The 22505-nt window shown below is 48.0% G+C and overlaps 3 protein-coding genes across 10 annotated transcripts in view; 2 read left to right on the plus strand and 1 right to left on the minus strand.

Moving 5' to 3' along the window:
- Positions 1 to 19831, minus strand: part of LOC139233191 (kynurenine--oxoglutarate transaminase 1-like) — a 74598-nt gene extending 54767 nt beyond the window's left edge. For 2 of the 5 annotated variants that reach the window (XM_070863831.1, XM_070863832.1), the window contains exons 1-2: positions 19648 to 19831; positions 3410 to 3554 (exon numbers count right to left, since the gene is read on the minus strand). In XM_070863831.1, coding sequence (XP_070719932.1) covers positions 3410 to 3481 — 72 coding nt within the window. In that variant the 5' untranslated portion in view covers positions 3482 to 3554; positions 19648 to 19831. Of the gene's footprint in view, positions 1 to 3409; positions 3558 to 19647 lie in introns of all 5 variants that reach the window. The other 3 variants (XM_070863829.1, XM_070863827.1, XM_070863828.1) reach the window with 3 other exon arrangements.
- The window catches only part of LOC139233189 (volume-regulated anion channel subunit LRRC8A), a 50795-nt gene continuing 48117 nt past the window's right edge, over positions 19828 to 22505 (plus strand). The window contains exon 1 of one of the 4 annotated variants that reach the window (XM_070863825.1): positions 19828 to 19910. The gene's annotated coding sequence lies outside the window, so the exon portion shown is untranslated. Of the gene's footprint in view, positions 19911 to 20165; positions 20241 to 22505 lie in introns of those variants that run through there. The other 3 variants (XM_070863824.1, XM_070863823.1, XM_070863822.1) reach the window with 3 other exon arrangements.
- The window catches only part of LOC139233187 (volume-regulated anion channel subunit LRRC8D-like), a 69769-nt gene continuing 67460 nt past the window's right edge, over positions 20197 to 22505 (plus strand). Inside the window, exon 1 of the mRNA XM_070863819.1 lies at positions 20197 to 20240. The gene's annotated coding sequence lies outside the window, so the exon portion shown is untranslated. The remainder of the gene's footprint in view (positions 20241 to 22505) is intronic.

A 22505-nucleotide genomic window follows, 5' to 3' on the forward strand; every position in this document is an offset into this window, starting at 1 on the left:
GCTGCAGTGTCTACAAAATATACTGCAGCAACTCACCAAGGTTTCTGCGACGGCACCTCCCAAACACGGGACCACTACCACCTCGAAGGACAAGGGCAACAAGCGCATGGGAACACCATCACCTTCAAGTTCCCCTCCAAGTCATATGCCATCCTGACTTGGAAATATATCGCCATTCCATCAGCGTCGCTGGGTCAAAATCCTGGAACTCCCATCCTCACAGTACTATGGGAGTACCTTCACGTCACGGACTGCAGAGGTTCAAGAAGGTGGCTCACCACCACCTTCTCAAGGGCAAATAGGGATGGGAAATAAATGCTACTTGCCAGCAATGCCCACGTCCCAGGAACGAATAAAAACAAGATATGCTGATAGGGTGAGATGAAGTAGGGTGGGAGGAGGCTCATGTGGAGCATAAACACTGGCATGGACCAGAATGACCTGTTTCTGTGCTGTAAAATTCCATTTACCACACAGAGTTTTGATGATGTATTTGCAACACTGTTGCAGATGACAGCAGATCTAGGCAACAATCCACACTCCAGTTAGAATAGATAGTTACAAATTCCAGAATATCTAACGTTAAAAAAAGATACAAAAAAGTAACAAACCTTGGACAAGCTCAGAATATCAGTAAGAAAAAACTTATATTTATGCAATGCCTTTCATTTTGTTAGGACATCCCAAAGCACTTCACAGCTAATGAATTACTTTTGAAGCATAGTCACTGTCACAATGTTATGTAGACAAACACGGCAGCCAGTTTGTGCAAGAAAGCTCCCACAAACAGCCATGAAACAAGTAACCAGTTAATCTATTCTGGTGGTGTTGACTGCGGGATAAATGTTGGCCAGGACACCGGTAAAAGTCCCCATCTCTTTCCTGAATAGTGCCACACGATCTTTTACATCCACTTGAATAGGCAGATAGGGTTTCAGTTCAATGTCTCATCTAAATGATGGCGCCTCCAACAATGCAGCTCTCCCTCAGTATTACAATGAAGTGTCCTAGATTATGTGCTCAAGTTATGCAGTGGGGCTTGAACCAAAGTCCTTTTGACTCAGACGCAAGACTTCTATCATTGAGCCAAGCTGGATCAACAACAACTTGCATTTATCATCATCATAGGCGGTCCCTCGAAACAAGGATTACTTGCTTCCACGCCAAAAAAGGATGAGTTCACAGGTGTTTCAATGAAGGACTGAATATTCCAGCTCCCGAACTACATCCTGAAGGTTGGAAGATGCATGTGTGTGGATTTTTTTAACGTGGGGTGGCCGTTGCACACCAGCCACCACACAGGCTTGACAGAGCTAGGTCTTGGTCTAGTGGCAAGGGTTAACCAAGAAGACTGGAGACCTGCTCTGCTGCACGGGCCTGGTGCGTGCACATAGCACAGTGTGGGCTGGCCCGTGTTGCCCCTGGGCCCCGAACTCACGCCTCTCCTGGGCCCCGATCATTTATATAGCGCCTTTAATGTCGTGAAATGTCCCAAGGCGCTTCACAGGAGTATTATTAGACAAAAAAATTGACACCGAAACATATAAGGAGAAATTAGGGCAGGTGACCAAAAGCTTGGTCAAAGAGGTGTGTTTTAAGGAGAGTCTTAAAGGAGGATAGAGAGGGCGAGAGGTTTAGGCAGGACATTCCAAAGCTTAGGACCCAGGTAACAAAAGGCACGGCTACCAATGCTTGAGTGATTACAATCAGGAATGCTCAAGAAGGCAGAATTAGAGGAGTGCAGATATCTCAAGGGGTTGTGGGGCTGGAGGAGATTACAGAGATAGGGAGGGGTGAGGCCATGGAGGGAATTGAAAACAAGGATGAGAATTTTGAAATTGAGGCGTTCATTGCTTAACCGAGAGTCAATGTTGGACACCTACAAGTAGTAGACAGAAGAAGATCCAGTGAGCCAGCAATGAAGTGATAATGAAACAAAAAGTGGAGGGGAATGGGTGGTGGGCAGTGCAGAGCATATAGCCAGCTGAAGCTGAGAAACAGGGAGCATCACCTGGCAAAAAGGAGCGTGGGAGTATTCTGCCAGGGAATTTTTGGCTGTCAACAGGGAACAGTACGCACTTCACTCTGTGATGTGCCTTCGGACATTTATCTTCACTAAAGGCACAACATAAATCTAGGTTGTTGTTAGGCTGTGCCGTCCTAATCTTGCATGCGTGCGTTTTTCTAATATCCCTGCTGTACACTGGCTTTTTTGAGTCACCCGACTTCAACCACCTGCGGCTTGAAATATCTCTCCCTCACAACACTAAATTCATCAACTATCTCTACCACTCCACCAACCTTAACAACTTTTCAGAACTTTTCAACTTGCTGTCTGTCATGTATTCAACCAGCATTGTAACCCATGTATAAATTGACCTAAGTTGTACACTGTGAGAACAATGACCACTAGGTGGGAGACACTCCTAACCTGGACCTTCAGGTATAAAAGGGGAAGCTCCACCCACCTTCATCACTTGAGTGCTAAGGAATAAAGGACAGGTCACAGACTGACCTTCTCTCAAGCATGGGCCTCATGTGCATTTATACTGTTTGGTAAGGACGTATCACTGTCAAACAAAATTGAACCTCACATCTCTGAATTCTCTGCTGATGAAATCAATTCTCAGTGTCATCGATCTTCAGTATTGGCAGTGGTTTTATTCTCTTCTACTGATCAGACTGGCACAAATTACTTTATCATGAATAGCCACAAACACCTCATCAATCAGCTTGCTCAGTACAGTTGTTATTAGACTGAAGGGTTCACAGCCAAAACATCATAACCTGTCTTTTCTCTTTAGATGCTGACTGCCCTGCTGTGTATTTCCAGTATTTTGTTTTTTTCTATTTCTGTCTGGGATGCCGATCACTGAATTAGCATTTTAAATACCCCTTTCCTTCAAAAGATAGCCTTTAACTGGAATAATTCTTGAGCAAAGATTTCTATAATACAAACAATTTCTGAACAGTCATATCAGTTTTCAATACAGCACTTAGAAAGCAAGGCCCACTCTAGAAGCTGAGTGCATAACTAAAACTGAAAATGCGTTGTGTGACTGAAGGAAAGTTTCATCAAGGACATCATCCTTTGGATGAACCATTAAGTTGAGGCCCTGTGTGCCTGATCAGGTGCAAGATCCTGTAGCACCATCTGGTGAGAAGCAGGGAGCTTTCTCCCGATTTCCAGGGCAACATTCTTCTTCCAACCAACACTATCAAAAGGAAATTAATTGGTCATTGCTGTCTGTGGGATCCTGCTCTGTGCAAAATGGCTGCCGTGTTTCCCCTACATTAGTCACCTCACTTATACATGAAACACTTTTAAGACATTACTAGAGGCGTCTTCCTTCCTTTGCTGCTACTCGACTCTTCATAGCTAAGTTACTGCAGAAAGAGAACTATTCACCTTTTTCCGATGCAAAATGTTGCTGATCAAGCTGTTATTTCTTATGATGATTTGTGTTGGTCCCCTCAGCATATCCACTGTCTCCTCTGTAACAAGGAACCTGTAAATAAGACTGTTAGAATCCACCCAGTCTTCTGCCCATCATCTGCTGAAAATGAAAGTACAATATGCTGAATAATTATAGGCACATTCATAGAAACATAGAAACATAGAAAATAAGTGCAGGAGTAGGCCATTCGGCCCTTCGAGCATGCACCACCATTCAATAAAATCATGGCTGATCATTCCCTCAGTACCCCTTTCCTGCTTTCTCTCCATACCCCTTGATCTCTTTAGCCGTAAGGGCCATATCTAACTCCCTCTTGAATATATCCAATGAACTGGCATCAACAACTCTCTGCGGCAGGGAATTCCACAGGTTAACAACTCTCTGAGTGAAGAAGTTTCTCCTCATCCCAGTCCTAAATGGCCTACCCCTTATCCTAAGACTATGTCCCCTGGTTCTGGACTTCCCCAACATCGGGAACATTCTTCCCGCATCTAGCCTGTCCAGTCCCGTCAGAATCTTATATGTTTCTATGAGATCCCCTCTCATCCTTCTAAACTCCAGTAAATAATGGCCCAGTTGATCTAGTCTCTCTTCTATGTCAGTCCAGCCATCCCTGGAATCAGTCTGGTGAACCTTCGCTGCACTCCCTCAATAGCAAGAACGTCCTTCCTCAGATTGGGAGACCAAAACTGAACACAATATTCCAGGTGAGGCCTCATCATGGCTCTGTACAACTGCAGTAAGACCTCCCTGCTCCTATACTCAAATCCCCTAGCTATGAAAGCCAACATGCCATTTGTCTTCTTCACCGTTGCTGTACCTGCCTGCCAACTTTCAATGACTGCTGAACCATGACAGTCAGGTCTCGTTGCACCTCCCCTTTTCCTAATCTGCCGCCATTCAGATAATATTCTGCCTTCCTGTTTTTGCCCCCAAAATGGATAACCTCACATTTATCCACATTATGCTGCATCTGCCATGCATTTGCCCACTCACCTAACCTGTCCCAAATCACCCTGCAGCCTTTTAGTGTCCTCCTCACAGCTCACACCGCCACCCAGTTTAGTGTCATCTGCAAACTTGGAGATATTACACTCAATTCCTTCATCTAAATCGTTAATGTATATTGTAAAGAGCTGGGGTCCCAGCACTGAGCCCTGCGGCACTCCACTAGTCACTGCCTGCCATTCTGAAAAGGACCCGTTTATCCCGACTCTCTGCTTCCTGTCTTCCAACCAGTTCCCTATCCACGTTAGTACATTACCCGCAATACCATGTGCTTTGATTTTGCACACCAATCTCTTGTGCGAGACCTTGTCAAAACATTACCCCTTTAATGAGCTGTATAATACCATAAGAACATAACATGCGAAATAGGAGCTGGAGTAGGCCATTTGAACCTTCAAGCCTGCTCTGCCATTCAACAACATCATGACTGATCTTCTACCTCCTTGCCGACCTCTGGGCCTCCCGCTGCCGAGTGCTTTGCTCCCTTGCACCCCGCTGATTTTGGATTCGGCTCCAAACTGCGTTTCCAACCTCTGTCCGCTCACAGCCCTCATCAGGGAAGGTAAGTGATTGGCTGATGGATTGGTAAGTATCTCCCTTTCTCTTTTATAATCAGATAAGTTTAAATTAGAGGGATGGCAGGGCAGCTCAGTCCTGTGGAGTGCATATCCTGCGACATGTGGGAAGTTCTGGACGCTTTGCGCAGCCTAGACAACCATGTGTGCAGGAGGTGTCTCCAGCTTCAACTACTCGAGCTCCGCGTTTCGGAGCTTGAGCAGTGGCTTGATTCACTATGGTGCATCCACGAAGCTGAGAGCTACGTGGATAGCATGTTTCAGGAGGTGCTCACCCCGCAGCTTAAAAGCGTGCAGGCAGAGGGGCAGTGGGTGACTACCAGACGGAGGAAGCACACTCGGCAGGTAGTGCAGGAGTCCCCCCCGAGACCATCTCGCTTTCCAACTGATATTCTCTTTTGAGCATTGGTGAGGGTGATGGTGCCTCTGGGGAGTGCAGCCAGAGCCAAGTCCAAGGCACCATGGGTGGCTCAGCTGCACAAGGGGGAGAATAAAAAAGCTATACTGGTGGGGGGGTTCAATAGTTAGGGGAATAGAGAGGCTTTTCTGCGGCCGTAGACGTGACTCCAGGATGGTATGGTGCCTCCCTGGTGCCAGGGTCAAGGATGTCACAGAGCGGATGCAGAACATTCTGGGGCGGGGAGGGGGGTGGGGGGGAGGGAGAGGGTGAACAGCTAGAGGTCGTAGTCCATATCGGGACCAATTACATAGGTAGAAAGAAGGGATGAGGTCTTGCAGGCAGAATTTATGGAGCTAGGAGAAAAATTAAAGGGTTGGACCTCAAAGATAGTAATCGCCGAGTTACTACCGGTGCTACGAGCTAATAAGTACAAGAATAGAAGGATAGAGAGGATGAACGCGTGGCTGGAGAGTTGATGCAGGAGGGAGGGCTTTAAATTCCTGAGGCATTGGGACCGCTTCTGGGGGAGATGGGACCTGTACAAATCGGACGGGATGCACTTCAACAGCGCCGGGACCAATATCCCTGTGGGGAGTTTTGCTAGTGCTGTTGGGTGAGTTTAAACTAGCTTGGCAGGGGGATGGGAACCCGAGAACAAATTCAATAGGGAAGGAAATAAAACGGAAATTGCAAAGCAAGAATGTAGAAAGTGAATTTGTAAGACAGAGGAAACAAGGATTAGTAAGTAGTAATTAAGGAGGTCTTCCTGTGCTAAATGGTATATACTTCAATGCAAGGAGTATTGCAAATAAGGCGGATGAGCTGAGCGTACAGGTAGACACTTGGCAGTATGACATTTTAGCTATTACAGAGACATGGCTGAAAGAGGGGCAGGTTTGACAGCTCTTTACAGGATTTTTAGACAGGATGGCAGGGAGGGGTCGTGGTATTGATTAAAGAAACTATTACAGCTGTGAGGAGGGATGATATGTTAGAGGGATCATCAAACTGAAAAATAAAAAAGGGGCGATCACATTGCTGGGCGTGTATTATAGACCCCCAACAATGGGTGGGAGATAGAGGAGCAAATCTGTAGGCAAATTAGTGAAGTCCAAAAACCATAGGGCAGTAATAGTTGGGGATTTCAACTATCCTAATATTGATTGGGACAGATATAGTGTGAAGGATATAGAGGGTGCGGAATTCCTAAAATGCATTCCAGAGAACTTTTTTAGTCAGTATGTAACAAGCCTAACACGGGAGGGGGCGGTTCTGGATTTCGTTTTGGGGAATGAAGCTGGGCAGGTGGAAGGGGTATCAGTGGAAGAGCACTTGGGTGCCAGTGACCATAATTCAGTCAGATTCAAAGTAGTTATGGATAAGGACAACGATAGACAACAATTTCCCCAAAGTCACAAATTGGGGAAAAGCTAACTTTGCTAAGTTGAGAAGCGATTTGGCCATAGTGGACTGGAAACAGCTACTTGAAGGTAAGTCAGTGTCGGAACAGTGGGAGGCATTCAAGGATAAGATCCGGAGGGCTCAGGCCAAACATGTGCCCTTAAAGAAAAAGGGTGGGAATAACAATTCTAGAGCACCCTGGATGTCTAGGGACTTAAAGGGGAGGATAAAGAAAAAAATGGAAGCTTATGTCATATACCGACGGCTAAATACTGTAGAATCTCTGGAGGAATATAAGAAGTTCAGAGGTAAAATTAAAAAGGATATTAGGAATGTTAAGAGAGAGCATGAAATATTATTGGCAAGTAAAATCAAGAAAAACCCAAAGATGTTCTATAAATATATTAAGAGCAAGAGGATAACTAAAGAAAGGGTAGGGCCTATTAGAGACCACAAGGGTAATGTGTGTGTGGAGGCGGAAGATGTGGGTATTGTTCTTAATGAATACTTTGCGACTGTTTTCACAAAGGAAAGAGGCAATGCAGATACTGCTATCGAGGAGGAGTGTGAAATTCTAAATGAAATAGACATAGTGAGAGAGGAGGTATTGGGGGGGTTTGGCAGCTTTGAAAGTGGATAAGTCCCCAGGCCCGGGCTGTTGAGCGAAGCAAGAGAGGAAATAGCAGAGACTTTGACCATCATTTTCCTGACCTCTTTGGATTCAGGCATAGTGCCAGAGGACTGCTAATGTGGTACCCTTGTTTAAGAAGGGAGAAAGAGATAGGCCGAGTAATTACAAGCCTGTCAGCCTAACCTCAGTGGTGAGAAAATTACTGGAAAAATTGCTGAAGGACAGGATAAATCTACATTTAGAAAGACAAGGATTAATCAGGGACAGTCAGCACGGATTTGTTAAGGGAAGATCATGTTTGACTAATCTGATTGAATTTTTCGAGGAGGTAACCAAGAGGGTCGATGAGGGCAGTGCGTACGATGTAGTGTATATGGACTTTAGCAAAACTTTTGATAAGGTCCCACATGGCAGACTGGTCACGAAGGTAAAAGCCCATGGGATACAGGGCAAAGTGGCAAGTTGGATCCAAAATTGGCTTAGAGATAGGAAGCAAAGGGTAATGGTTGATGGACGTTTTTGTGACTGGAAGGATGTTTCCAGTGGGGTTCCGCAGGGCTCAGTACTGGGTCCCTTGCTTTTTGTGGTATACATCAATGATCTAGATTTGAATATAGGGGGTATGATTAAAACGTTTGCAGATGACACTAAAGTTGGCTGTGTGGTTAATAATGAAGAGGAGCGTCATGGACTGCAGGACGATATCAATCTACTGGTCAGGTGGGCAGAACAGTGGCAAATGGAATTTAATTCGGATAAGTGTGAGATAATGCATTTGTGGAGGGCTAATAAGGGAAAGGGTATACACATTAAACAGTAGGCCATTTAGAAGTGTAGATGAACAAAGGGACCTTGGAGTGCTTGTCCACAGATCCCTGAAAATAGCAGGCCAGGATGATAAGGTGGTTAAGGATGGCATACGGAATGCTTGCCTTTATTGGCCAAGGCATAGAATACAAGAGCAAGGAGGGTATGCTTAACCTGTATAATTCACTGGTTAGGTCACAGCTGGAATACTGCGTGCAGTTCTGGTCGCCATATTATAGGAAGGATGTGATTGCACTAGAGAGGCTGCAGAGGAGATTTACGAGGATGCTGCCTAGAGTGGAGAATCTTAGCTATGAGGACAGATTGGATAGGCTGGGTTTGTTCTCCTTGGAACAGAGGAGGCTGAGGGGAGACCTCATTTGAGGGGCCTGGATATAGTGGATAGCAAGGGCCTATTTCCCTTGGTGGAGGGATCAATTACGAGCGGGCATAGGTTTAAGGTGTTTGGTGGAAGGTTGAGAGGGGTTTTGAGGAGAAGCTTCTTCACGCAGAAGGTTGTGGGGGTGTGGAACTCACTGCCTGGAAGGTGGAGGTAGAAACCCTCACCACATTTAAAAGGTGCTTGGATGTGCACTTGAAGTGCCGTAACCTGCAAGGTTACAGACCGAGAGCTGGTAAGAGGGATTAGACTAGATAACCTCTTGTTGGCTGGCGCAGACACGATGATAAATACATCATGGAATCTAACACGGCTAGAGTGATCTCCTGGACTAGTTTCGATGGGTCAGAGAGGAATTTTCCCAGGTTTTTTTCCCCCAATTGGCCTGGGTTTTTATCTGGTGTTTTGCCTCTCCCAGGAGAACGCATGGCTCCGAGTGAGGTGGAGTGTAAAATGTTGCGATACATGGGGTATCGCAGTTGCGTGGGGTAGACTGGTTGGGCCGAATGCTCTTTGCCTGTCTGCCATTGCTCATTGTTCATAGGTTTATATGTAACCTTCAAGGCTGCTGACCGAGGGCCGTGTGGCTCTTTGTCGGCCGACGCGGACACAATGGGCTGAAATAGCCTCCTTCTGTGTTGTAAATTTCTACGTTTACCTCTATCTTCCAGCACTATTCCCATATCCATTAATTCCCTTAGTTCCCAAAAATGTATCAACCTCTGTCTTGAATATATTCAGAGACTCAGCATCCATAGCTCTCTGGGGTAGAGAATTCCAAAGATTCACAACCCTTTGAGTGAAGAAATTTCTCCTCATCTCAGTCTTAAATGGCCGACCCCTTATTCTGAGACTGTGACCTTGTGTTCTAGATTCCCCAGCCAGGGGAAACATTTTCTCTGCATTAACCCTGTCAAGCCCCTTAAGAATTTTATATGTTTCAATTAGAACACCTCTCATTCTTCTAAATTCGAGGGAATATAAGCCGAATCTACTCAATCTCTCCTCGTAAGGCAATCCCCTCATCCCAGGAACCAGTCTAGTGAACCTTTGTTGCACTCCCTCGAAGGCAAATATGTATTTCCTTAGGTAAGGAGACCAGAACTGTACACAGTACTCCATGTGTGGCCTTACCAATGCCCTGTATAATTGTAGTAAGACTTCTCCACTCTTGTACTCTAATCCCTTAAGAACAAAAGCTAACATACCATTTGCTTTCCTAATTGCGTGCAGTATCTGCATGTTAACTTTCTGTGATTCATGTACAAGGACACCTAGTCCCTTTTTGTCATGTATCCTACATGGCTACTGTTGGTACTATCGCAAGGTGTGCCACCAGAGGGCACAGCAGTGTGAAACTTGTAGGTTACCTGTACAGGTGTGCTTAGCCGAGTATAAAAGGCAGGCCACCAGGTGTGATCCTCACTCTGGAGTTAACGAATAAAGGACGAAGGTCACTACAGTTCAAGTACAACACATTGCCTCGTGGAGTCATTACTCGAGCATCTAAGGACACAACAATTGGCGACGAGATTATGAAATTTCACGCGAAAATGGCTACTCTTGGTACGTTGCAGCAGTTCACCGATGGTGATGATTGGGACGCCTTTGTGGAGAGGCTCGAACTTTTCTTCACAGCAAACGACCTGGCAGGAGACGACCCGGCCACACTGGCTGATAAGTGCAGAGCTATCTTGCTAACCAGTTGTGGGCCCACCATCTATGGCCTCATCAGGGACTTGCTGGCAACAGCGAAGACAACGACCAAGACATACAAGGAGCTCGTAACCCTGATCTATGAGCAACTCAAACCCAAGGAGAGCATCCTCACAGCCAGACACCGGTTCTATACCCACCGACCACCCGAAGGCCAGGAATTCGCAAAGTACGCCGCAGACCTCAGAAGGTTGGCGGCACCGTGCGAGTTTGGCACCCACCTCAACGAAGCAATGACATTTTTGTCATTGGAATTGGCCATGAGGGCCTTCTTCATAAGCTACTGTGGGCGGATATCACAGTCACACTGCAGAAGACCATCTCTGTGAGCCAGTCATTCATGACCTCGACCTGCGGCTCTAGGCAGATGACTCTCCCTCAGGACTCAAACCCGGCAGGTACTGTGCACAGAGTGGCACCGTTTAGAGACTGGACTGTAGAGCGCAAACCCTCTCAGGAAAGAGAGAACAGGCCCACAAGTTCCTTAACTCAGAGTCCGCTGAGAAGGGCTAATCGAGTAGCACCATGCTAGCGTTGCGGAGGGAATAACAGAGCGCACCAGTGCCATTTAAAGGCTGCAGCACAAAGGGCCACCTCCAGCGAATGTGTAAGAGAAATATGACTCACTATGTCGATGAAGAGTCTGTAGATGGCCAGGAATCCAGGGTGGATTATGACTCGATAGGCAGAGAGACAGCCCAGCCCCATGGGGAGGTACATAGCATGTTTACCTGCACCACCGAGTGTTCCCCGCTGAAGATGGAAGTCGAGATAGATGGCATTCCAGTCTTTACGGAAGTGGGCACAGGGGCGAGCCAGTCAGTGCTGAATCAAGAAGCCTTTGAGTGGCTATGGGACAATCAAGCTGAACGACCCAAGTTGGTCCCGGTTCAGGCAAAGCTGCGCACCTACACCAATGAAATTGTCCCAGTCGTTGGTAGCGCGAATGTAAAGTTACTCCATGATGGCGCGGTGCACAGGTTACCTCTGTGGATTGTTGCAGGTGATGGACCAACGCTGCTCGGCAGAAGGTGGATGAAGAAACATAGAAACATAGAAAATAGGTGCAGGAGTAGGCCATTCGGCCCTTCTAGCCTGCACCGCCATTCAATGAGTTCATGGCTGAACATTCAACTTCAGTACCCCATTCCTGCTTTCTCGCCATACCCCTTGATCCCCCTAGTAGTAAGGACCTCATCTAACTCCTTTTTGAATATATTTAGTGAATTGGCCTCAACAACTTTCTGTGGTAGAGAATTCCACAGGTTCACCACTCTCTGGGTGAAGAAGTTCCTCCGCATCTCGGTCCTAAATGGCTTACCCCTTATCCTTAGACTGTGACCTCTGGTTCTGGACTTCCCCAACATTGGGAACATTCTTCCTGCATCTAACCTGTCTAACCCGGTCAGAATTTTAAATGTTTCTTTGAGGTCCCCTCTCATTCTTCTGAACTCCAGTGAATACAAGCCCAGTTGATCCAGTCTTTCTTGATAGGTCAGTCCCGCCATCCCGGGAATCAGTCTGGTGAACCTTCGCTGCACTCCCTCAATAGCAAGAATGTCCTTCCTCAGGTTAGGAGACCAAAACTGTACACAATACTCCAGGTGTGGCCTCACCAATGCCCTGTACAACTGTAGCAACACCTCTCTGCCCCTGTACTCAAATCCCCTTGCTATGAAAGAGCAATTGGAAGTGGGAAGTGGGAAGTGGGAAGACTTCACCCCTCCAGCGATCGACGTCCTCTGCGCTCAGAGGCAAAGCAAGCCCTCACCTGAGGATGGACCCGGCACCGGCGAGCAGTCCAGCACGGCACCCGAGGCACAGACCGCTCAGCATGACTGCGTGGAGATGATCCAGCTGGGACGACCCGAGCGCACCTTTCAGGCTCCAGCGGCGGGACTTCGGAGGAAGAAAATCGGATCCAGAGGCGACTTCCCAGCTTCGGGGAAGAGGATCACCGCAGTCGACATCATGGAGGGAGAAAAGATGGCGCCCAAACCACGAGGTGAGATGCTGAAGAAAAGGATGGCCGCAGCCAGACCACGAGGTGCAGCGCTGATGGAGCAACATGTGGTACCAAACGGAGAAGCGGATTGGGGTAAAGAAAGCAAGGCTCTCTTAAAGGAGGCCTGCAACCCACTACAATTAAAGGGACAGTTCCACACACTCAAGCAATGTAATAGTACCTGTAAGTCAGAGACAAAATGTGTAATTAATAATCTGAACTATGTACATGCAACCAACGAGGAAAAGTCACGCAATTATGTAAAATGTGTAATTGATTATCTGAATTGTGCACATGCAACCAGCGAGGAAATGTCACGCGATCACGATCAGACCCAGAGTGTCCATCATAAGTAAGGAAAAGTTGTGCGATGCAGGATTTCAACTGCACGCAGCCAATGCAGCGGGCAGACACCCATCGGGAGCACACAGGTCCAGCGAGCTACCCAATGCTGTAGCCTGCGTCCCGGGGACCAGAGTCATGCACCATGGAGTGTGGCCACAAGCAGCCAACACACACGAGCTGCAGAGCAAGCGACCTCAGCAGGGCAAAGGCACCGGTGGTGATACCATGCCCCTGGTCGGCTCCATCTGTCAGGCACCTGATGGCACCAACTGCCACGAGCCTGAAGGAGCAACTGTGCTAAGGCGCAGTCTCCAGATCCCATCGCCACCAGGGCCATACCCGTAAACAAAGGGTCACCCGCCACAGTTCCCTCAAAGGGGACCGGGACCGGCCAGGATCCCAAACAAAACAACGCCCAGGCCAGCAAGTCAGCAGTCCCCTGTGCACTGCTAGGCGACAGCTCCTCAGGAAGCAGCAGCGACCCGGGGCGCAAAGAAAGGACAGGGAGGTCACAGGCATCTGTGAACTGGCCCGACGCTAGTGACCACGGCAAGAGCCCCAGGAGCAGGCAACTCGAGCCAACCGGGTTCCCACTGCCAGCACTGGGCACTGAGCCGCCACAAGATTGCATGGACTCAATCCAGCAGCCCTGGAACTAGTTACTGGTCTCACAACGGAACCACAAATGTAACGTTTTCCCTATGTATATGAATGCTATGAGCCTCCAGCATAATCTATATGGGGGGGGGGGGCGGAGAATGGAGTGGTCAGGGACACACACAAACAGCAACCACCAGCACCCCTGCACCAACCACTCACCCAAGACTGAAACGACCTGCCAAGGGTCAACCAGACAGAACCCACATAGAGCTAAGCCCAGAGCACAGTCAATGCAGAGACGATTTGCACGAAAGGCTCAGGGGAGAGTGATGTCATGTATCCTACATGGCTACTGTTGGTACTATCTCAAGGTGTACCACCAGAGGGCACAGCAGTGGGAGACTTGTAGGTTACCTGTACAGGTGTGCCTGGCCTAGTATAAAAGGCAGGCCACCAGGTGTGATCCTCACTCTGGAGTTAACGAATAAAGGACTAAGGTCACTAGAGTGCAAGTACAACACATTGCCTCGTGGAGTCATTACTAGAGTATCTAGGGACACAACACTCTGAATACAAACATTCCCAGTCTCTCGCCGTTCAAAAAATATTCTGCTTTTTTGTTTTTCCTACAAAAGTGAATAACTTCACACTTCCTCACATTTGTATTCCATTTGCCATGTTCTTGCCCACTCAGTCAACCTGTCTATATCTCTCTGCTGCATCTTTGCATCCTCCTCACAGCTTACTTTCCCACCTAACTTTGTATCACCATGAAGAACAATCACACAAAATATGAATTTTGACACAATGTCTATGTTACAAAACGCTCTGAAGGTGATTTGGGATAGGCAGTATATATAGCTCTGCCAAATATTGCTTGACAACGCTACTAAGAGGCCTGTTGGGATGTTTTTCTATGTCAAAGGCGCTATATAAATGCAAATTCTTGTCATAAAAATGTTTTTCAATGTGGTTTTATAATAATGGCAAAAATAGCAGGGAATTAATTGCAATACATTTCATTTTGCTTAGCAACAAGAGCATTACTAAATTCCAGCTAATTATTTTGCATAAAATTGAGTATCTCTGGAATAGTTTAATAACCATCAAAAGATGCATCAGTTTTGCCACTTCCCTGTAGTGATTGGTACATTTTGAGGAGGGAGGGGAGAGTTATATAAAAAGTGGCAAGAAAAAAAACATAGACTGAATATACCTACCCTATATCCACTATATAAATGTATCCAAGTTCTTCTAGGCTCTTAATGATATTGCTACACCTCATGCCATTTATCACAGTTTTTGCAAATCATAAACTATAATCTCGAAAGCTCAGCGAGTAGGTGAGCTAATAGATCAGAAATGCCCCAGACTTGATCCTTGATCTGTGCTTGACTTAGCCTACCTCAAAATGGGGGGGGAGGCAACAAGAGAGGCACAATCATTAGTCTCAGCACCCCCAAGATAGTGATAGGAAAATTGGCTAGGGTGTTGGGTCACTGGGTGGACACAGGATCGGGGCTTGTCTGTGGGGTCTCCCACAGACTGCCAGCACTCTCAGTTAAGCTTCATGCACAAGCAATGGCCACTTGGACAAGCTACGACAGGACATCTGGTGATCATTAAACCATACACCAGAAAAGAGACAATGTCTTCAGAAAATTATGAGAGCAAACTGGTGAGAAATTCATTATTCTTCAGGAAAAAATGGCCATTGTCTTCGTGCCCCCCGCCCCCACATGAACTGTTCCCTCGCCACTGATTCCGCCCCCTGGCCCTAAACTCCTTTTACACTAGTTAGGCCACAGCTAGAATACTGCGTGCAGTTCTGGTCACCACATTACAGGAAAGATGAGATTGCACTAGAGAGGATACGGAGCAGATTTACGAGGATGTTGCCTGGACTGGAACATTTTAGCTATGAGGAAAGATTGGATAGGTTGGGGTTGTTTTCTTTGGAACAGAGAAGGCTGAGGGGAGACCTTATTGAGGTGTATAAAATTATGAGGGACCTAGATAGAGTGAACAGGAAGGATTTATTTCTCTTAGCGGGGGGGTCAACAACCAGGGGGCATCGATTTAAAGTAATTGGTAGGAGGTTTAGAGGGGATTTGAGGGGAAATGTTTTCACCCAGTGGGTGAGTGGGTGGTGGGGGTCTGGAAAACTCTGCCTGAAAGGGTGGTAGAGGCAGAAACCCTCACCACATTTAAAAAGTACTTGCATGTGCACTTGAAGAGCCGTAACCTACAGGGCTACGGTCCAAGAGCTGGAAAGTGGGATTAGGCTGGATAACTCTTTGTCGGCCGGCATGGACACAATGGGCCGAATGGCCTCCTTCCATGTTATAAATTTCTATGATACTGTCTCTGGTTGTTTGCAACTTAAGTGTTCTATTTTACTCCGAGTTGAGCTTCCAACCTCATATCGTCTCCATCACAAAGACCGCTTACTTACATCTCCGTAACATCGCTCATCTCTGCGCTGGCTCAGCCCATCTTTTGCTAAAAGCCTCATCCATGCTGTCGTCACCTCCAGAGTTGACTGTCCAATGTTTTCCTGGCCGGCCTCCCATCCTCAATCCTGCATAAGCTTCAGCTCATCCAACACTCTGCTGCTTATATCCTACCCTGCACCAAGTCCCGCTTACCCATCTCCTCTGTGCTCGATGACCTACATTGGCTCCCAGTCTCCCAACGCCTCCAATGTAAAATACTCATCCTCGTGTTCAAATCCCTTTATGGCTTTGTCCCCTGTCTCTGTAACCTCCTCCAACTCTACAACCCTTGTGAATCCCCCACTTCCTTCACCCATCATTGGTAGCTGTGCCTTCAGCTATCTAGGACCTAAGTTCTGGAATTCCCTCCCTAAACCTCCCAGACCCTCCCCTACCTATCAAGCTTTTAACCACCCCTCTTAATATTTCCTTTGGTTTGATTTATATTTTGGTGTAATTACGCTTCTGCGAAGAGCCTTAGGATATTTTTCTACATCAAAGGCGCTATATAAATAGAAGTTGTTGCTTTTGTCTCTACAACGACAACAACTTGTATTTATATAGTGCCTTTAACGTAGTGAAATGTCCCAAGGTGCTTCACAGGAGTATTATGAGATAAAACAATTTGACATTGAGCCGCATAAGTAGGAATAAGCGCAGGTGACCAAAAACTTGGTCAAAGAGGTATGTTTTAAGGAGCATCTTAAAGGAGGAATGAGAGGTCGAGAGGCGGAGAAGTTTAGGCAGGGAGTTCCAGAGCTTGGGGCCTGGGCAACAGGTGGCACGGCCACCAATGGTTGAGCGATTATAATTAGGGATACTCAGGAGGGCAGAAATAAAGGAATGCAGACATCTCGGGGAGTTGTGGGGCTGTAGATTACAGAGATAGGGAGGGGCGAGGTCATGGAGGGACTTGAAAATAAGGAAGAGAATTTTGAAATCAATGCATTGCTTAACCGGAAGCCAATGTAGGTCAGCTTTGCACAGGGGTGATGGGTGAGCGGGACTTGGTGCACATTAGGACACAGGCAGCTGAGTTTTGGATCACCTCTAGTTTACGTAGGGTAGAATGTGGGAGGCCAGCCAGGAGTGCTTTGGAATAGTCAAGTCTAGAAGTAGCAAAGGCATTGATGAGGGTTTCAGCAGTGGATGAGCTGAGGCAGGGGCAGAGACGGGCGATGTTACGGAGGTGGAAATAGCTGGTCTTAGTTATGTTGCGTGTGGTCAAAAGCTTATTTCAGGGTCAAATGTGACACCAAGGTTGCGAACTGTCTGGTTCAGCCGCAGATAGAAGTTGGGGAGAGGGATGGAGTCAGTGGCTAGGGAACGCAGTTTGTGGCGGGGACTGAAAACAATGGCTTCGGTCTTCCTAATATTCAATTGGAGAAAATTTCTGCTCATCCAGAACTGTATGTCGGACAAGCAGTCTGACAATTTAGAGACTGTGAAGGGGTCGAGATAAGTGGTAGTGAGGTAGAGCTAGGTATCATCAGCGTATATGTGGAAACTGATGCTGTGTTTCTGGATGATGTCGCCAAGGGGCAGCATGTAGATGAGAAATAGGAGGGACCAAGAATAGATCCTTGAGGGACACCAGAGGTAATGATGGAGGGGCAGGAAGAAAAACCATTGCAGGTGATTCTCTGGCTATGGTTAGATAGGTAAGAATGGAACCAGGCAAATGCAGTCCCACCCAGCTGGATGCCAGTGGAGACACCTTGGAAAAGGGTAGAGTGGTCAACTGTGTCAAAGGCTGCAGACAAGTCAAGAGGTCGAAGAGGGATAGTTTGCCTTTGTCACAGTCGCAAAGGATGTCATTTGTGGCTTTGATGAGAGTCTTTTCGGTACTGTGGCAGGCGTGGAAACCGGATTGGAGGGATTCAAACACGGAATTGTGGGAAAGATGGGCACAGATTTGGGAGTCGGCAACACGTTCAAGGACTTTGGAGAGGAAAGGTTGGTTGGAGATGGGGTGGTAGTTTGCAAGGACGGAGGGGTCAAGGGTTGTTTTTTTGAGAGGGGTGATGCCAACAGATTTGAGGGAGGGGGACAGTACCCGAGGAGAGAGAACCGTTAACAATGTCGGCGAACATGGGAGCCAGAAAAGTTGGGTGGTCAGCATTTTGGTGGGAATAGGGTCAAGGGAGCAGGAAGTGGGTCTCATGGACAGGATGAGCTCGGAAAGGTCATGAGGGGAGATTGGTGAAAAGCTGGAGAAAGATGTGAGGTCAGGGCTAGGGCAGGGGGATCCTTAGAGGAAGTTTGTCCCGGTGAGCTAGGGGAAGGAAGGGAAGAGGCAGAGGAGGCCGAATGGATGGTCTCAATCTTAGAGACAAAGACGTCCATGCGCTCCTCACACATTGTCGGAGGTGAGGGTAGAGACTGGGGAGAGAGGTTTAAAAAGGCGGTTTGCAGTGGAGAATAGAAGCCGGGGTTTATCTTTACATTCCAGAATGATTCTAGAATAATGCCCGATTTTGGCAGACGGGAGCAGGACCCGATTGTGCTTTATGTGGTCCAGCCAGATCTGGCGGTGAATGGCTAAACCATTGTCTGCCATATCTGTTCAAGTCTGTGTCCCTTGGACTTAAGGGAGCGAAGATCAGGGTTATACCAGGGAGAATGGCCAGGGTGAGAGAGAATAATTGTTTTAACAGGGACTAGGGCATCAAAGGTGGTGGTGAGGGTGTGATTAAGCATATCGGTAGCTGCAGAAATGTCATGGTGAATGGAGGGTCAAAGACTGGACAGTTGGGAGTTCATGTGCAGTTGTAAGAGAGTCAGGAGAAAGTTTTTTCTGGTGTGGACACAAAAGGAGGTAAGGGACGGGGGCGTGGAAAGGGGATGTGGGTGGAGAGCGATACGAGAAAGTGCTCAGAGATGGCCTTATCTGTGATTGACACGATGGAAGTAGCAAGGACACGAGAGATGGAAGGGGGTGGCCGTGAATATGGGTTGGTGAGTTTACATGGAGGGAGAGATTAAGGGAGCGATTAAGGGAGCATAGGAGGCTAGTGAACTCAGAGGAGAGCGTGATGAATTTAGATGGAGGCTGAAATCACCGAGGATGAAAAGTCATTCGGTGCAGAGGCAGAGGGGGAAAACTAGTTAAGAAATATCAGTAACTTATGAAAATAGGTTGAGTAGATTGGGCCTATACTCATTGGAATTCAGAAGAATGAGAGGTGATCTTATCGAAACATATAAGTTTATGATCATACTGAATGGTGGTGCAGGCTCAAAGGGCCGAATGGCTTACTCCTGCACCTATTTTCTATGTTTCTAATGAAGGGGCTCGACAAGATGGATGCAGAGAGAATATTTCCACTGATAGGGTAAACTAAAACTAGGGGGGGGCATAGACTCAGAATAAGGGGCTGCCCATTTAAAACTGAGATGAGGAGGAATTTCTTCTCTCAGAGGGTTGTAAATCTGTGAAATTCTCTGCCGTGGAGAGCTGTGGAGGCTGGGCATTGAATATATTTAAGGCGGAGATAGACAAGATTTTTGAGAGATAAGAAAGTAAAGGGTTAGTTATGGGGAGCAGGCAGGGAAGTGGAGCGGAGTCCATGATCAGATCAGCCATTGAACGGAGGAGCAGGCTCGAGGGGACAAATGGCCTACTCCTGCTCCTATTTCTTATGACACCGGAGCCACCGGCCGTTAGCTAAACGGTGAAGACAGCACAGCAACTGGGGTCTGGCATCGAGAACATTCCTGACCAACGGTCGACTGGCTCCTTCAGCCGCTGAGTGTTCCCAGCATTTGGCGTGCATAGTTTTTTTTTTCCTTTATTGCTCACTTACTGGCATGGTAGTTCTTTCTCACTTACTCGCACTGTAGAAATCAGTGGCTGGCTCGGCCGCTGCTGTTGTTGTCTCCAGGCTGGCCTGGGCGGGGAGCCGCAGTGTGACGCGGTTATCAGGGCGGGCCTCCTCCGGTGGGACACACGCGCGCGGGGGCGGATCCTTCCCCCCCCACCCTGCGTGCCCCGCCGGACCCTGACCGGAGGTGCACACGCTCACCCTCCGCAAAATGGCGTCGGTCTGCCGCGTCCCTCAACCTTAAGGTATTTTATGTGCTTCATTTTTTTAAAAAAAAACAAAACAAACATGACTTTCGGTGCAAGTTATTTCTTTCTTTGTCCCAAGTATTGGCGCAAAATGAGCACGTTGAATTTCCGAGCCGGGGAGACGTCGCGCCTCTTCCGGCCGGCGTGTGGCGCCACTTCCGGCGGGGCTGTGTGTGTGGGAACGTGTTTATTCGGGGGGGGGGGAATAATCCCCCCCCCCCCCCCCCCACCTCAAAAAAAAACCACCGGGAAAAGAGCGGATCGAGTAATAGAAGCCCCGCACCGGCCCCGGGAGGGAGAGCGGGGCCCGCTGCCAGGGCCTGGGAGGTGAGCGCTGGCTGCGCGGCGCTTGTCTTTCACTCAATGAACTGCTTCAGGACCTGACCGGCACCAACTTGGCGTTTACACCTCGCTGATTGTCTGGGCTCTGTGGGAATGGCTGGCAGCCCGGGCTCTGGGACTAGCCGGCAGTCTGAGCTCTGGGAATGGTTGGTAGCCCTGGGCTCTGTGGGAATGGTTGGTAGCCCTGGGCTCTGTGGGAATGGCTGGCAGCCCTGGGCTCTGTGGGAATGGCTGGGCTCTGTGGGAATGGCTGGCAGCCCAGGCTCTGGGACTAGCCGGTAGTCTCTCTGGGAATGGCTGGCACTCTGGGCTCTGGTGGGAATAGTTGGCAGCCTGGGTTTTGGGAATTGATGGGCTCTGGGAATGTTTGGCAGCCTGTGGCTCTGGGAATAGCTAAGAATCTAGGCTCTGGAGGTTATTGCTGGCAGCCTGGGCTCTGGAGGTTATGGCTGGCAACCTGGAATCTGGAGGTTATGGCTGGCAGCCTGGGCTCTGGAGGTTATGGCTGGCAACCTGGGCTCCGGTAGGATTGGAAGGGCAGGCAGGCTGGGCTCCGGTGGGAATGGCTGACAGCCGGGTGTGGCGGTGGGTTGGCAGGGCTCACAACTGGGGCTCTGGTGGCAGCGAACTTTTGGCTGAGTCATTGGTAGCCAACAGCTGGGACTTCTGTGCCTGTTTAACTAACAACCAAGGTGTTGGTATCCATGGGTTGGTAGCTGGGGAATCCGTATTTGTTATCTGGTGACCAGGGCATTGGAGGCTGTGGACTGGATTTGGGGTATTGATTGTAGTTGGCAGGTTCTGCATCATTGATGACTCAGGGCTGACATAGGGTTGTGGCAATTAGAGGCTGGTGTGTGGAGATCAGTGGTTGTAAGGTGACGTCCCACACTCCTGATCTTTGGGCACCCTGTGCAGAGGGGAGCGGGTAGGTCCGAGGGCCTCCTCATAGGACTGCTCCTGGGCACGGCCAAGGGTGCCATCAGCCGGTCCAGGCAGCGGGCGGTCGAGGGGGTCGTTCAGCCCGACTGCCTGCCTCTCATCCGCGCCAGGGTGTCCCTGGAAATGGAGCACGTGGTGCCCGCGTTGATTGTAGTTGGCAGGTTCTGCATCATTCTGCATCGCGGCCTTCCGCGAGAGGTGGGCGCCGGAGGGACAGGAGTGCATCGTTACCCCCAGCAACCAAATTTTAATTTGATTTTATATGTTTTAAAGTTTAATTTGTTTTAATTGCCGGATTTTTAGTGTCCCCCTCCCCTTTTATAGGGGGCACTTGTAAAATATATGGTTTTAATGTCCCCCCAAAAAATCACAAAAAACAAAAAACATTTTTAAAAAGGGGGCAGTTAAGTGTCTGGAGTGTCCCCCAGATCGGGGGGCACTTGATGTAATGTTTATTTTATTCTCCCCCCCCCCCCCCCCAAAGAGTTGTAAGATGACATCGAGTCTGCCATGGTTGGGGCATCTGAAATGGGACATCTAGTAGTCGGTTATTCACTAGGTTTTTACAAGCGGATAGTTATTGTACTTTCATTCTTTTAGTCAAATTATCATGAATCCGGAAATTTACCGTTGATCAGATTCAATAATGTGCGAAATTTGGAAACTTTAGAGTCTGGCAACAGAAAGACACTAATGCAGTGGCTCAGTAGCTATTTGTACTATCTGATGTGGTGATCCCTAGTTTGTAGTGAGTTACTTAGTCGCAGTGGGGTAGCCGTGCACGTGATACTTTGTAATATCTTGGACTAGGGAGTAGAACATGGCCAGGTATCTTGCTGCTCATTGCTGTCCAGCAATCCCTGTTGCATGTGCTCGCATCTATGGGCATGTGGTGAGTACAAGATCAAACTTAAACTGTAATTGCTCCATTGATCGATTTAATCTTCAAGTTAATTCCAAGTCAGTCTGTCATTCAGTGATTGGTTGCGACCATTGCTATTCTCCACCAGCACACTTTATTTCTTCAGCTGGAATGTGGATGGGTTTTAACAATGCCACAGGCAAGAAGGTATTTAGAAAGGCTGGACTGTTCATCTCCATATTGGCAGGTTTCATCAAGAAGCTGCTCAGCTGAGAATTGTTGAGCCGGGGAGTCGGTATCCATAGTCTGGTGGATGGGGCATTCGTGACTATGGACTGGCTGTGGGCTGTTGGTTATAGTTGGCTGGCTCAGGGTCATTGACTATTGGTGGGGTTGTGAATGCAGGCAAATTCAATCATCTGGAAGCTGACTTCAAACTTGGGAGT

This window comes from Pristiophorus japonicus, chromosome 20 (genome assembly GCF_044704955.1).
Source record: "Pristiophorus japonicus isolate sPriJap1 chromosome 20, sPriJap1.hap1, whole genome shotgun sequence".
Lineage (NCBI taxonomy): Eukaryota > Metazoa > Chordata > Chondrichthyes > Pristiophoridae > Pristiophorus > Pristiophorus japonicus.